General features: G+C 43.0%; 1 protein-coding gene across 2 annotated transcripts in view; it reads left to right on the forward strand.

Annotated features, from left to right (window-relative positions):
• Positions 1–16,134, forward strand: part of WNT3A (Wnt family member 3A) — a 102,039-nt gene that overhangs the window by 42,004 nt on the left and 43,901 nt on the right. For both annotated transcript variants that reach the window (XM_071734592.1, XM_071734593.1), the window contains exon 2: positions 13,945–14,186. In XM_071734592.1, the coding sequence (XP_071590693.1) occupies positions 13,945–14,186 (242 nt within the window). The remainder of the gene's footprint in view (positions 1–13,944; positions 14,187–16,134) is intronic.

Below are 16,134 nucleotides of genomic sequence, written 5' to 3' on the forward strand. Positions count from 1 at the left end.
TGCTGAAAATGAGCTATATGTACTGGAAAAAAAAGTTTTTTGCTATTTTTAAGTAATAATTAAAAAAATACCTTAATGGGTTGAACCTAACCATGAGAGAGGTTTAGGAGTTCTGTACAATACCCATGCATCCAACTGAAAGAGGGGAGATTTAGATGAGATCTTAGGAAGAAATTCTTTGCTGTGAGGGTGCTGAGCCCCTGACCCAGGTTTCCCAGAGAAGCTGTGGCTGCCCCATCCCTGGAAATCTTCCAGGCCAGGTTGGATGGGGCTTGGAGCAACCTGGGCTGGTGGGAGGTGCCCCTGCCCATGCAGGGAGCTGGAACTTTATGATCTTTAAGGTCCCTTTCAACCCAAACCATTTTAGGATTTTATGATCATGGAAGGAATTGCAAAAAATGCACAAAATGCTTTCAGGGGCTTGAGGAGTTTGAAGATTTCAGCACGATCACACCCAGAGCTTCAGGTTTTGAGTCATTACTAAGAGAAAATAAATGCAAGAGAACATTCCTGCAGTCTTTCTGTCTCTTTCCCTGCTCTAATGGGCACCACTAGATTTTTAAGACCTACAAGCTTTGGAAAGCCAAGAAATAGAGAGAGAGCAGCCAGGTTGATTGCTCTTTGGTGAGACAGAGCTGCTTCTGCTGCATCCATGAGAGCTTCATGGTCCCTGTGGCTCCTTAGACCCAAGGAAAATCCACAGGTCCCAGATGAGATCCAGGGGTCGATTTGATTTGTCTCTGGTGGAGTTTCCTTCCCACAGCAGCCTCCTCTTGCCACTGATCAGATCTCCTGGGAAACCTTATTATGAACATTGCATAATCCCCCAGCTACATCAGTTCTGCAGGTAAAGGAGGAGAAATCCAAGCTGGAAGGAATCCATCTGCTAAGCCAAGTGACCCTCCAGCTTTTTATTATTATTATTATTATTATTATTATTATTATTATTATTATTATTATTATTAAGAGGAGGGCTCATCTCTGGTCTCTAAAGTAAACACAGGAGGTAACTTGGCAGGGAAACGTGGAGCAGAAAGCTGGGATTGCTTTCCCCAAATTCTTGGCTGCTTCCCTTGCTGCATGTCAAAGCTGGTATCTTTGCCTAAGAGTGATCACCCCTCTGCAAGCTGATCACTATCTGGCAGCCTGTCTGCCTTGCCCCAACCTCTTTCAGAAAGAAATCATTAAGTCTCAGTGCTGGGTAGAGAGATTTGCAGGTGCTGCCATCCTCAGAGAGGTCTTTTGCTCCTTGCCCCAAGCTCTGGGGGGTGTTTTTTCCCCCCTCACTATCCAGGGAAACCTTGCTCACTGCTCTGCTTATTTTGGTCTTCACCCAGCATCTTATTTCGTCCTCCAAGTCAGGATTTGGGTTGGTTTCTCCCATTCCAAGGAAAACTCTCTGCCCATCTTTTTTCCCCTCTGAATCCTACCTCTTCTGCTTTATTCCTCTTCCCAAACCTGAGTTTTTCCCCCATTCATCAGCCTGCCCACCACCAGCTTTGTTTCAGCCATACACTGAGTCACTTATCACACTGAGAACAGTTATGTTTTGGTTTTGTTTTTTTTCTGAGGAACATCAAGGCACCACATCTGCTGAGTCACTGGGAGAAGAAGCTCTCTAAGCCCAAGCTCCAAGCCTGCAAACACCAAATTCCAACAAGTTTAGGGAGAGGAGCCTGGAGGAGGCTTGGTCCTTCTCTGCATGGTCTGGTGATGCTCAAGTGGTGTTGTGGTTCTCCAGCTCTGTTGCTGGAAAACAGACCAGGTCTGTTGCTTGGTTATTCAAAAGACTGAAGAGCTTTTTATCCAAATCACTGTTGTTTTTTTTTTTTTCACTTAGTGATCCAGAGACTTTTGAAGTGAGTGTTGCTTAAAAATCTGGAGAAGATGGCCAAGAAAAGCAAGGTGGCTGCAAATAGGTTCACAAGACACAAATAAAGGGCTTCCCAACCCAAAACCACATTATAAAATGTGGAATTTATGTTAGGTCATTGCCATAGATGTAAGAAGTTGAGGGGTTTTGCTTCTGGCTGGACCTCCCCAGCCTCTTTTGGGGATCCAAAGCATCCCTTTCAGCAGAGCAGAGGTTTCTTGCAAATGATGGTAAAGCAAATTAAATCTTTCTCTTCTTTCTCTGCATCAGGTTTATTGCTCTTGTTGTTCTTTCTGTTGTGAGAGATGATCTTTGAGGGCATTTTTTTTTTTTTTTTTCTCTCAAAGTATATCCAAATGCCAGGACATACACTGGCATTTTTCCTGTACCTCTGAGCGACTCATCAGTCTGTACCTCCTTAATTTTACTGAGATCTAGCTGAAACATGTCAAGGAGCCATGAGGATTTTTTCCCATGCAAAGTAGCTTCTTTGCAAAAACAAAAAAGTAATCCAGTTGTTCTCTTGCAGCAAAAAAAAAATTGCTGTTCCGTTTTAAAAAACAGTTTTATAAGCAGCAAAAAAAGAAAAAAAAAAAAAAAAAAGAAAAACAGAGAAAAATAAAAGGAGAAAAAGAAAAAAAACCTCTGAGCTTTTGTCTCATGACAGTCCTGCAAGAATTGAGCTCTAAATAAGAGTTGACTTCCCTTTGGGTTGAGGTGGTCCTCATGGCCTTCCTGCCTCTGGATTCTCTGTTGTCTAACAACACCTTTTGCTCCAATCTTTTCCAAAATAGAAGGAAGAAGAATTTAAGGAGGTCTCTGCCCTTTGCTCTTTGCCATTTTTAATATTTTTTTTCAAAGAAAACCATAAACTTTAAAAGTTTCATTGTATTTTGGGGGAAAAGTTTGTCTTCCCTGACTGACTTTCATGTCCCTTTTCCCTATGCGTTGGGACCGAGATCCAGAGAAAAATTCTCCTTAATCCCAAGTCCATCCTGCATAGAGAAAAGGTCCTCAAAGAGGGTGTAAGATGTGTTTGTACCTACAGGTGACTTTGGGACAGTTGACTCAGTATTGATCAAACCCTGAACTTTTCAGAGGGATTGGATGAAATGAGTCTTGTGGCATTTCAGAAGAGAGGAGGAGCAGATCTGGTGAGAAATGTGTGATATGAAAGGAAGCACAACTATAATTTATTGCAAAGTACTTAAATGGGATTTTGATGGATAGTGCAGCTAGATCAAAAGCTCTCTCAGGTTTGGCATCTTCATCCTTTTCTATTTTATTTTAATTTTTTTCAGTTTGGGAGTTCAAAATGGAATTGCTTCTTCATGGCTGGAAAAGCAAGCACTTGATCAGAAATTGTTTTGCCATAGAAGTCAAAATAATCTACTTAAGTTTTGAGGGTCTGAGTGCTTTAAAAGAAACATAAAAGATTTTTTTACCAAGTAAAATCGTATTCAAAACACCCTCACATAAGGCTGTGTTTTTATAATGCTCAGAAAATTTAAACTTACTCGGAGTGCTTGGCAATAGTGGCAAACAAAATGGTTATGTGAAAAATAGCAGTTTTCAAGGTTGGAGTATATTTATATGTACACACATCCATATTTATGTTTATGGGAAATGGATTCATGTAAAAAAAAGATATACCCAGCCCTTACTGGCAGTTTCTGGGTCTGGAAAGGAAACGGTGCCTGAGATTGCTCAATCAAAACTGTTAATTTAGTATCGATAATTAAAAATTAAAAAAAAAAAAAGCACACTCAGGTATAACAGAAAGTTTTTTACTGATGTAATACAAGTCCCTAACCCCATACTTGGTTTTAAATATGTGCTTAGGTCCCATTGATTCCAGCATTTTACCTTGAAGTGCTTTTCTAAATCAAAGCTTCCTGCCTTTTCCTTAAGAGTATTTTATGACCAGAACAAAAAGTAGTTGTAGGATTCATTAGAGGGAGAAGGGGAAGAAAAAAAAAAAGAGAAAGAGAGAGAGAGAGAGTGCAAAAGGAAGGAAAAACAAAGAGGAGGAAACTTTATGGCTCCGTAAACAGCTGTAAGCAATGTCTCTGGTCGGGTCAGACCGGTCTGAGTTGACAAGGCAGTGTCTCCAATTATATAGCATGCTGTAGCCTGTAAAAATGAAATCAATTTGTTATTTTTCTGGGAGAACATTATAGCGTGAGTTCACACATTTGGTGAGCCTGATGACTCAGTGAAAGGCAAAGAAGGAGCTCACAGATGTGTGTGTGTGTGTGTGCACAAACAAGTGAGGGGATGTGTGTCTGGCGGGAGCAAATCAACCCTCCAAAACCCATCCTTGGGGGAAAGGGTGAGAAACAGAAGTGACTTTGAGTCGTAGTGAACCAGTGGACAGAAAAAAAATCCTGTTGTCCTTGCAGGGTTACCTCACCACCAGCAGGTTTTCCATCCAGGCTTCTCGTTTCCAAACTGGCTCCATCCTTGAGGAGTTTCAGGATCAAATTCCCCCCAAGCACTTCAGCACTTAAGCAATTTAGAAGTCCAAATCCAATCTTCACAAGGATCTGAGGTCTTTGAGCCCAGTCCTCCGAGGTATTTAGCACTGCCAGAGCCCAGAATAGACCTCAGTGCAGGGGGATGAGCTTTAATGAGAGGTTTGAAACCACAAGATGTAATTTATATTGCTGATCATTTTAAAAAGGTTCAAGTTGGGATGCTTTGGGGGTGTGTGTGGGGGGAAACTAGGAGGGTTAAGACCAGCCACACTCCTAATTATTATTGAAATTCATAGTATTCATTTAAATATCTTTAAATACTGCAGGCATTTTTCATTGCCTAAGATGTTGCCTTCTCTCTTCCCTCCATTCCCTTAATTTGACACACCTAGCGCAGCAAATTTGATCTATTTTAGCCTAAAACTGGGTCCCAGTTCCCAAGATCTTGAAGCATTCTGGGCAGAAAGAGGCAGGTCCTCTCCCAGGCCATCCAGTCACTCCATGGCAAGCACACATGTACACATACTTTCCATTTGTCATGAAACCCTGATAGGGGTTAGGCTGGGAGAAGCCAGGAGGAAAGCAGCAAAGGTGTTTACATGAAACTTTAAATTACTTTTCTTTCATTTCCAAGTAACTGTTGTTCCTCATCCCAGGTAAATTTATCCATCAGCAATATCATTAGATGAGTTCATAATAACCACGAGGTTTACAGCTCTCATAAACTGCAGTGTAGGTGGCAGATTAAAATGTTAAGGATTATACAACTCTAATACCCTGTGCTGGGATCCCAGGAAATCTTAGAAGATAAATGGAGCTGGATGGAGACAGATCAATCCCAGCAGAGAAACCTCCAGGGAGAAGGCCCATATGTAGGATGTGGTATAAGAAAAAAAATAGCAGGGTCACTGTATCCTGAAGCCAGGCTTGAAAACATGGTTTGAGGGGCCATAATTCTGCTGGATGGGTTGTTTTTCAGATGACATGTCTAAGAGAGGTGCTAATTGCCTGGGGTAATTAAAGAGTTCCTGAGACTTTTTGCAAGGAACCAGTTGTTAATACTCATGTTCTGTCCTCTTCCATCCCGTTCTGTAGATCCTAAGGGAAGACAAAGTCAAAGAAACATCTCTTGCACTTTGAGTGGAAGGTGCTGAGTGTTGTGGTGTGCCTTAGTTCCTGTGGGAATTCACTGCCTTGGCCAAACCTCAGCTCAGATAATTACACTCTACTTTTCTAGCATCCACTCAAAGTTGCCATTGAGTGTTTTATTGTCTAAATCTGGACCCAAACTACTTTTGGGGAGTTACAAAGAAGCTGCCATATTAGAGGGAGCTGCTATCCTGAAGAAAACATGGACCTACTGGAGCAAATCCATGGGAGGCCATGAAGATGATGAAAGGGATGGAGCAGCTCTGCTCTGGAGCCAGGCTGAGAGAGTTGGGGGTGTTCAGTCTGGAGAAGAGAAAGCTCCAGGGAGACCTTAGAGCACCTTCCAGTGCCTGAAGGGGCTCCAGGAAAGCTGGGGAGGGACTTGGGACAAGGGGCTGGAGGGATGGGATGAGGGAGAATGGTTTCAGACTAGAAAAGGGGAGATTGAGATGAGATACTGGGAAGAAATTCTTTCTTGTGAGGGTGGTGAGCCCCTGGCCCAAGTTGCCCAGAGAAGCTGTGGCTGCCCCATCCCTGGAAGTGTCCAAAGCCAGGTTGGATGGGGCTTGGAGCAACCTGGGCTGGTGGGAGGTGTCCCTGACCATGGCAGGGAATTGTTGGAACTAAATGATCTTTAAGGCCCTCTCCAACCCATTCCAGGATTCTAGGATCCATCTCTCAGCAAAGACTTTCCTTGGTGTCCTGTTACCAGCCCTCCAGGGATTTCTGAGACTCAGCAAAAAAAACTTTGAGATTCCTGGTCCCTACCTTCAGCTTGTTAACAACAAGGTGTTTAGTTTATGCTCATCACTTTTCCACAGCCAGTGGTGCCTCCTAGGCATCTCCAGTGATTCAGCCCACCTATCTCAGGCACCTATCTTAGGATGGGCTGAATTGCCCTCTGGAGATGCTGATCTTGCTCCATGGACTCTGGTAGACAGGTAACTTGGCTGAGATGCCTAAATTTTAAATGGTCAAAGTCAGGTGAGATGAGTCCCACGCTTCGAGATCCTCTGATGAAAGGTGCTAGAGAAATCCACTGCTGCATCATCCTCACCATCATTATTATTATTATTAATGCAGGGCAAGGGTGAGGGAATTATTCATGGGAGAAAAGTTACCTCCATGCCTCTGTGTTTGCAGGATTGGACCCGGCCACACAATTATGTACATACTTTCTGGGTTAGGAGAGAAAAAAAGATTTAAATATAGCTATTGTGCTGTACTTTAGGATGAAAGAAGAAACAGCCAACTAGTGGAAAGAACAGTTAATCCAGGAGGTTTCAGTTCTTTCTTTTTTCTTCTTTTTTTTTTTTTTTTTTTTTTCCAGACTGGAAAAAAAAATTATAGAAGGACAGATATTTGAGATAAAAACAAGCTTAGATTTCTTAACTCTTTTCTTCTCCTAAGAGTTCTACCCCTTAGGAATACTCTGTTGATAGCCAGAATCTCAGAGCTCAAGGGTTGAAGGCCCCACTGCAATCAGTGTTGCAGACACTTACAACTTCTGAATTAAAATATGTGGCTTCTGTTGTTAGTGTTACAGTGCTTAGGCTTTGGTTTGCTTATTACCAACCCACCTGCCTCAAAATCCAAAAGTATTTTTCAAAATTATCCCTTGATTCATGTCTTCTAAAGCTAAACCCGTTGCTCTGCTGATCCGTGTAAAGGTGGTTTTCAGGTTTTCAACTAAAACATGAATTAGAAATTTCATTCTTGCCCACATTCTGTAATTGTTTGGCTTTGGGAAAGTTTTAATTTCATAGAAGAAAATCTCTTCCATTTAAGCGGGTCATTAGTAAGCAGAATTATTTCCTTTTCCATTTAAAATGATGGGGTTTAGCAAGTTCCCTCTCCTTTTTTTCCTTTCTAAAATTTCTCAGAGTACTGCTTTCATTTTCTCAGGAAAAGAGAAATATGATCACAACACGTGCTGGAATATTGGTGTTTTTCTGTGAAAAAAAAATGCAATTAAACTAATGTAGATCCATTAATTTTTCTGCCTGTCCACCCACCAGGCCTCTGGGCTGTTGGATCAGCTCTACAGAAGAATTTCATGGAGGCTGGGAACCAATGTAAGTTCTGGGAGTGTAAAAGAGCACACAGCAGGCTCAGCTTCATCTCCTATGCCTGGTCCTCAGAGCTGGTTGAGATGCTCTGGAGCATCTTTCCCAGCTTCCAAGTGTCCATCATAAGTGGACACCATAGCTCCTCATCCATGTTTGTTGTTGGGAACTGAATCAAGGCTGACTTGATCCTGTCCTGTGGCTCTCTTGAACTTCCAAGTGCCTTTTGGCCATTCATGGAAGTCTCCATTTTTTTGGAAACTTCCCAGCCTCTGAGTAGCTCAGTTCTCTCCAAGTGTGTTTCTAGGCAGGCTGAAATAAAATGAAGTCCCTGCAGGTCAACCTTAGCTGCTGATGGGGGATTATGGCCTAATTCTGTTGTTACAGGATGGAGAAAGGAGTCTCCACTCGTCACTTTCAAGCATCTCCTCTGTGAGCCCTTCTGGCCATGTCCAGGGAGATGTGACACAGCCCTTGCTGGCTTTTTTTATAGCTTGACATGATTTATGAAGACTTCCCCAGCCACCATTTTCATCTCAGGATTTTCATCTCATAATACCATGGGTGTTTCCTGAGGGTTCATCTTTTTAGACAGACAGCTTTACACAACTTGTCCCCTTCTTCATTGTGGGGTTGAGATTCGTCTTCCAAGTCTTAGATGTGGAACCACTGAGAGGCAGAGAAAATGGGGAAGAAAGGAAAAGAGAGTGAGGTGAACCTCTAGAGATCTGAACAGATTATGAGAAAGGATTGGGAAGAGGTGTGACATCCTCCTGTTAGGGTATCCATGCAAAGGGAGAAGCATGAAAGAAAACCTAGGGCATTTCTGAACATCAAATCCCTCTATTATAAGCAGATGGACATCCTTGGACCTGCCTTCTTCAGCAGGACTGGCTGTCATCTTTCAGCTGTGCAAGACAAGAGGAGCAAAACCAGTTCTAAATATTCAGTGGGAACTTAGATGCTCTCTGGTTCTTATGCTGGGTCATTAGACAAGTTACACTCTTCCCATACAGTCCATATGGGTTTTTTTACCTTTATTGGGGACCCCATCAGGATGTCAGCTGAGGAAGATCTCAGCAGCCCTTGGAGCCAGCAAAAGGCCTCTCCAAGATGAAGAATAAAATGGAGCTCCTACAGCTATAAGAGAACTCAAGAAGAAGCAAGGAGGTGGATGCACCTCTGCATGCTGCTACTGCTGTGTCAAGGGCTTTTGACAGCCATCCTGAGAAGGCAGGGACCTTGAGAAGTCAGATGGAGTGGTGCTCTATGGCAAAGTCATGCAGAACTGAAGCCTTCTCTTTTTCTGGGGAGAAAAAAAAAAAAAAAAAAAAAAAAGAAAAACCAACAAAAAACTATAAGCAGATATTTCCTGCATATTTCTTCCTCATAAACTGGCTGGGGTGTCCATTCCAAGAGGGAGGGTACATGTAATTTAATAAGAAGGTGGCCAGGTACTTATTTACAACGGCTCTGCTGAAGGAGCAGATAGATTGAGATAAGGGAAATGAAGAGCTCTTTAGGTGTGTTGGCAAAGAAAAATGCTCACTGAAGGCTGAATTAAACACTTCAGGGCATGCAAGGCTTAAAGATAAGCCAAGAACTTTGGCTGTGGACAGGGTTTTCATGGCTCCTCCTGAGATGATTGGAAGAAAAAGCTAACTGGTGTGAAAAGAACATGTTTGACCCTTTTCTGTGGTTCAAACTCGAGCTGTACCTGTTCTGGGGATGAGTGGTTTTTGTAACCTTGAGTGCTTTATGAATTTTCTGGTGCAAAAGCAAAGGTTGGTGTCAGTGGAAAATGTGGGTGCTGAAGAAATTTGAAGGTGCCTGGTTAGACCACAATAGAAGACACTTGGCCCATTTCTCTACCTTTTCAAAATCAGCCACATGTGGAAGGAGGGTTGGAAGCAGATGGCAGGGGAATGGAAAACACAAAGGACAGGTTTAAGGACTGGAAACAGTGAGGAAAATGAATGATGGAAGCTACTGGAGAGCTGTGTAACACTGAAAGGAGATTCGGATCTTTATAGACTTTCCCAATGTTTTCTAAAGGTTTTGGTTGTGGGGCTGTTGTTGGTTTTCCTGAAGGAAGGGAGGGTTGGAAGGTTCATGAGGTTCATATCTCACGGTCAGTAAAATTGACAGGATCCTGACAGGACCTTGGTTCTCCTTAAGAAAAACTGACTTTAGAGAGAGAGGGGAAGAAAGAGTTTACACCTGGAAGCTGAAAGCAGAGTAGAGACCAAAAGCAGATGCTCCAGAATCTGCAAGTGAGCTGGGGAAAGGACTGTGCTATGGCCAACAGCAGAGGCCCTGTTCATGGAGAGCTGATTGGAGATTCCATCCTGTATCTTCAGCTGAAAGTCAAGTGACTCCAGACTCCTCCATGAAATGCCAAATTTGCATTGCTCTGTCTCAGCGCCCGATGACGCCTTGAGAACAAGGCTCTTGTTCTGGAGATTGTCTTTTGCAGATTAAACTTCCCAGACTGTAACACAGATCAAAGCAAGGTGTGACTGTTTCCCTGCTGTATTGAGAAGGGAGCAGTGTGAAAAGCAATTAAAAGTATTTCTCCATGGGTTTATGATTATTTTTTTTTTTAATCTTGGATGATCTTCCCAGCAACGGAAACGAATGGTTGAGGGCACCAACCTCTAAACTCCTCTTCCTGTGATTGGTGTTTTCACTCTGCCTCTGCTGTAACCGGTGAAAAAACCCAAAAAAACCAAAACTCAGGCATGAGTTTGGTCGTTCACATAGACTAAATTTTATGAGATGGGAATCCTAAAACTTCATCCATGTCCTATTGCAATAGGTTATGAACATCCTTCTGGCTTCATGACATGGTGGATGGAACCTCCAGCAGGTGGATTCTATCTCAGGGGATTCTTTACTTTGGTGAGAACTAAATGAGGCACTTTTGAAAGCTTTGGGAAGAGTGCTGGTGGCTCTAGTTGATGTGGTGGGAAGTCCTACAGAGGTTTCCACCAAAGATAACTTTAGAAACTGCAAGTAACCATTCCAGACTCCGTGTATACTGAGTGTCTCAGTTAAATTAATGCTCTTCTCTGGAGGCTTCAATGAAATCATCTATTTCTACTCATTGCTTGTGGAGACAAGGACCACCTAGATCCTGAAGTCAGCACCCATGAGTAACTCCTAGTTCCCAGTCCTCAGGGTGTTAAATGGGTTGAGATTTGGAGCTGTGGCACCCTAAGATTCTGCATTCCCAACAAGGCCACAGGGGCAACACCACACTCAGCAAGTCCTCTGGAGCCTGTCTCAACAGTCAGAAACTGTGATCCAGTGTTTTGTACAAAACAATGAAATGAAAATGCACACGGTGTAGTCAAAGAGAAAACACCCTTTGGCTTGGCATGGGCTCCATTTCACAGGTGCTTTTCTACCCCTAGTTGTTCCCTGAATTAATCTAAAGCTCAGGAAAACCCACATCAAGCTTCTTAGATAGGGAAAACAAGTTAACTGGATCCTTTCCTCAGTCTTCTGCTGTGGGTACCTGCAAGCTCCTGCAGGAACTTGCCCCCTTCCAACTGCTGAGCTCTTTGCATGGCCTTCAACACAGCACTCAGCTTTCCTGGGTGGGACTTTTCCAAGGAACTTAGCCCTCCCAACTGCTTGGGAGCATGGCATGATTCATCTGGAGACTTTTAGTGTGCAAACATACCCCACTCAACCAGTCACCAGACTCTCTTGATAGTCTGGCCAATGCAGTCAATAGAGGCAAGGCCATGATTCACCCCATCCCAAAGCAGACAACTCAAATGGGGCAGATGAATCCTGCCCTAAATGGGCCTGGTTCTCTCTGCTGACTGATTATAAAAGCTGGTTGGGGTGAGAAGATCAACTGGAGATGTCCACTTTGCAGACATCAGGAGATAGGTAAGGGGAACACAGTTCCTCTTCTAGTGAAATGTAAAGAGCAAGGCACTTCTGGAAGGCAGTTCATGCTATTTGTCTCATCTTCCCTCCCTGGGGTGAGGTGAAATATCCTCTGATGTGAAGTGAAACTGATCTTCTCCATAAAGTTCAACTGAGTTAGACAGAGAAAAGTAAGTTTAGGAAATCACCTGAAAATAATTTGCTTTCCCATACACCTCCTACATGTCCACTGAAAATTCACTCACTGGAGGGCACACTCTTGGCTGATCTGATCATCTGGGTTCTAGACTGCTACCTAGAGTCAGGTGGGATCCAGGAATGGATGTCCCTTTGCCTCCCTGGCCTGGAAAGGACCAATTTTTAAAGCCTTATCTGGGCACAGGTAGCAAAACCACTGAGAAGGTGCCTCACCATCTGAATATCCACCCCCTTTTCACTTCTGTCTCTTCTTGAGTGGGAACCCACCCAGAAGGGAGCTAAATAGCTGCAAGGACTTTTCTCCCATAAAAAGAACAAACACTTCCATCAGTTTTTCATCCTAGCCTAGAGAAGTTCTAAAGCCAGGAAAAGTTTCTTGTGAATTCCAGCAATGATAAAATCCCTGGACTTTTCTTCTTTAGTCACAGCAGAAGGAAATTAAGGTTTATTCTCTGGCTGGCCTGTTGATAACTCAGATGCACCAGGCTGTTCCCCGAATGAAAACCACAGTGCAGAAAATGAACATAAACAGAAATACACATTGCCCAGGCAGGTTTCTGTTTGTCATTAATTCTCAGCAGAAAAGCCAATCAAGAGATTTAATTAGAAGAAAAGGAAATTATACTCTAAAAATCCCTTCAGTTTTAGCAATCAAGGTTATTATTAGAAGCACCAGTAAAAACACTTTAAAAAAAATCTATCTAATGAGCTGCATATCTGCTGATCTCACTGCAAAGCTGACTTGTTTGTCTCTATGGCTTCAACCAACATAATGGTCCATGGACACTCCTTTCAACAGACTTCCACTTGGATGAGAACAGAGTTTGCCCTCAAGTTTTTTTCTTTTTTTTCTTTTTTCTTTTGTGGTTTTCTTTATTTCATTCTCCTCACTTTAACCAAAGCAATTCACAGGTTGATTGGTCAAAGCAGGTTCTCGACATCCTTGTGACAGTAGAGCAAAGCCAGCTTTGTGAAAACACAGCCCTGCTTTTGAAAATTCCCAAATTGGAACTGGTGGGAAAGTGGAAATGTGTTCCAGGCCAGGTTGGATGAGGTCTTGAGCAATTTGGTCTGGTGGGAGGTGTCCCTACCCATGCAGGGGGGTTGGAAATAGAAGATCTGGAAGGTCCCTTCCAACCCAAACCACTCTGGGATTCTATGAAACTGAGATGCAGAAAGACACAGGCAAGCAGTATTTTAATAACTTAAAAAAAAAAAAAAAAAGTCCATCCTCATTAGAAATTAGAATTAAGCTTGGTATTAAGTTTTGGAAATCACATGCTTGGATTAAGCAGGTGTGGAAATGCTTTGCTAAACATTACCAGATCTTTTCTAGACCACACTTTCTGGGATGGAATCAACATGCCAGGCATGGGCCCAACCTGCATGCACAAATATTTCTATTAACATGAGCACCACCATCCACCCAGGAGAACAGCAGTGATATCAGACCCATATTAAACCACAGGACAGTTTTTCCCCAAGTTATTCCTGTTCCAGCAGAGCAATGTGTCCACCCTTTTTCCTCTGGAGCATGGGAAATTTAACTGCTTGTGGTAGTGAGTCTGTGTTGCACTGCTACATCTTTTAGCTCAAAGATGGATATTTTTTTTTTTAATTTTTTGTTTTTGAGTTCTTAAAGGACAGACTGCTGAGTCTTTATGACAGTGCCCAGAAGCTACAAATAGATAAAGCACACTGCTGATTTGTATGATGGTGCCAGTTTTTTGGGGGTCCCTTTCCAAAGGACTTGAGGCATGGTGTCTTCTAGTGTGGGTGTTATTACTTTGTGCAGCTTTTGACTGCCTAATCCCTGGGGTTCCTCTGCCCCCAAATTTCCTATAAAACCTGCCTTGCCCTTGTGTAAAGAGACAGAAATAGAGGTTTGACTCTCTGGTTGCAAAAGAAACTCACTGCATGAGCTGGGCATCTTTGGGAAGGAGCAGAACAATGATGGATTGAGATTTTAATCCATCAATTCTAAAGATTGGACTGGATGATCTTGGAGGTCTCTTCCAACCTAAACATTCTGTGATTCTGTGATTTAAGAGGGTGAAGAAAAGGGAAGGAAGATACTAAAGGGAGAGTTACTTGGCTTGTTGGACCTGTAGAGAACTCCAGAAGAGAAATGATGTTGTTGTGGGGAGGGATGAGAGTGAAATGATTGTTACCTAGAGAGGAACTGAAGATGTTGATTTTCTTTCCCCAGTCTTGTGAACAAAAGTGACAGATGGACTGAGAGCAAGAGTTTTTTACTGTTTTCTGGGTTTTTTTCCAGGTCCTTGGCAATTGGTCACCAGTATTCCTCCCTGGGGACTCAGCCCATCCTTTGTGGGAGCATCCCAGGACTGGTACCCAAGCAGCTTCGCTTCTGTCGGAACTATGTGGAGATCATGCCCAGCGTGGCAGAAGGGGTGAAGATTGGGATCCAGGAGTGTCAACACCAATTTCGAGGCAGGAGGTGGAACTGCACGACTGTCAATGACAGTTTAGCCATCTTTGGGCCCGTGCTGGATAAAGGTGAGTGCAGCCCCACGAGGTTTGGCAACAACAAGGTCCACGGTGAAGCAGCAGCAAAGATCTTGAGAAAGCTGCTGGGACCTCCTGTGTTTCTGATAAAGTTTCTTGTGAAGTTTCATGTAAGGTTTCACTGGTGGTGATAGGACTTGAGCTTGTTAAAGGAAACCTGTGACATAGGCAGGGGAAATACACTCGGTCTGGGACCCCATCCAAGCAGTTCAAACCTGACCCAGGGAGCCTTTTGTAGAGACAGGAAGATAATTAAGCTTTCCCATTGGGACAGCAAGTCTCTGTGTGTCTCCTCAGTGTGAGGAGGGTGTGGAGCCAACATCTAACCCCAGGTAACCACTGTTAATACCTCAGTCCCCTACCAGGATTGTATGGGTGACCCTACAGAACTGAGAAGTGTCCCATTTGACAGTGCACAGAGTGTGGGCTCCTCTCCAATGCTGCTTGGAGCAAGGGGTTGGACTAGAGACCTCCCAGGGTCCCTTTTGACATGAATTATCTGATGATCCTGTGCCCCTTGGAAGGAACACAAAGGATTATTGTGTCTCCAGTGGTCAAGCTGGATGTCTGGCTCCTTTTCTGACGCCGTGGCATTTCATGGCACATTTTCAGCTCTCTTGATGATTGCAGAGGGGAAATGATGGGCTGTTGGGGATGGTTCCTAGGGGCTGGGTTTACCAGATAACATCAGTTTTGATACTGTAATGGGACACAATGAAGATCAAAGGCCTGAGGAAATTGCCATCAATTAATGGTTCTGCTTTTATTGATTATGAACACGGCAAATTATGACAAGGTGCTAATTCAGGCAGCTAATTCTGATACAGCACCCACTGATATAAGTGGGTGCTCTTTGAAATGTTTTGCCCAAGGTTGTTGAATGCAGTGGATTTAAGCATTTGACTAATTCTGAGTGTCTGGTCTTGTCCTCTTTTTGAGTCTATTTTAGCCTGTAAGAACTGTTTTCTCCTTCCTTGCCCTTATAGTAAGCAATGTGAAGTCCAGCCTGCTCCTGCTGGTAACTCTGGGTCAAGCTCTGCCTTTCCCTTTAGCCCAAAGCAATTCATCCAAGAGGACAAGATTTACTTTGCATTTGTTTCCTGCTCAGATGGTAATTCCAGTTGTCCTGTGCAGGAATATGACTGCTTTCTCCTAGGAATGCACCAACTTTTTTCCTTTCTTTTTTCCATTCCTTTTTCCATTCCTTTTTCCTTTCCTTTCCTTTCCTTTCCTTTCCTTTCCTTTCCTTTCCTTTCCTTTCCTTTCCTTTCCTTTCCTAATTTCTTTCCTATTTCTTTCCTTTCCTTTCCTTTCCTTTCCTTTCCTATTCTTTCCTTTCCTAATTTCTTTCCTATTCCTTTCCTTTCCTTTCCTTTCCTTTCCTTTCCTTTCCTATCCTATCCTTTCCTTTTCTTTCCTTTCCTTTCCTAATTTCTTTCCTATTTCTTTCCTTTCCTTTCCTATCCTTTCCTTTCCTATCCTTTCCTTTCCTAATTTCTTTCCTATTTCTTTCCTTTCCTTTCCTTTCCTTTCCTTTCCTTTCCTTTCCTTTCCTTTCCTTTCCTTTCCTTTCCTTTCCTTTCCTTTCCTTTCCTTTCTTTTCCTTTCCTTTCCTAATTTCTTTCCTTTCCTTTCCTTTCCTTTCCTTTCCTTTCCTTTCCTTTCCTTTCCTTTCCTTTCCTTTCCTTTCCTTTCCTTTCCTTTCCTTTCCTTTCCTTTCCTTTCCTTTCCTTTCCTTTCCTTTCCTTTCCTTTCCTTTCCTTTCCTTTCCTTTCCTTTCCTTTCCTTTCCTTTCCTTTCCTCTTTCCTTTCCTCTTTCCTTTCCTTTCTGGAATATCACCATCCCCTATGCACATCAGGGAGTCCTGGGATATTTCCAGGCACTCTCCTGAGTTGCTGTATGCACCTGATGGAGCATCTCAGAGCACATTCTCCCAGT

The sequence above is a fragment of the Heliangelus exortis genome, chromosome 2 (assembly GCF_036169615.1).
Source record: "Heliangelus exortis chromosome 2, bHelExo1.hap1, whole genome shotgun sequence".
Taxonomy (NCBI): Eukaryota; Metazoa; Chordata; class Aves; order Apodiformes; family Trochilidae; genus Heliangelus; species Heliangelus exortis.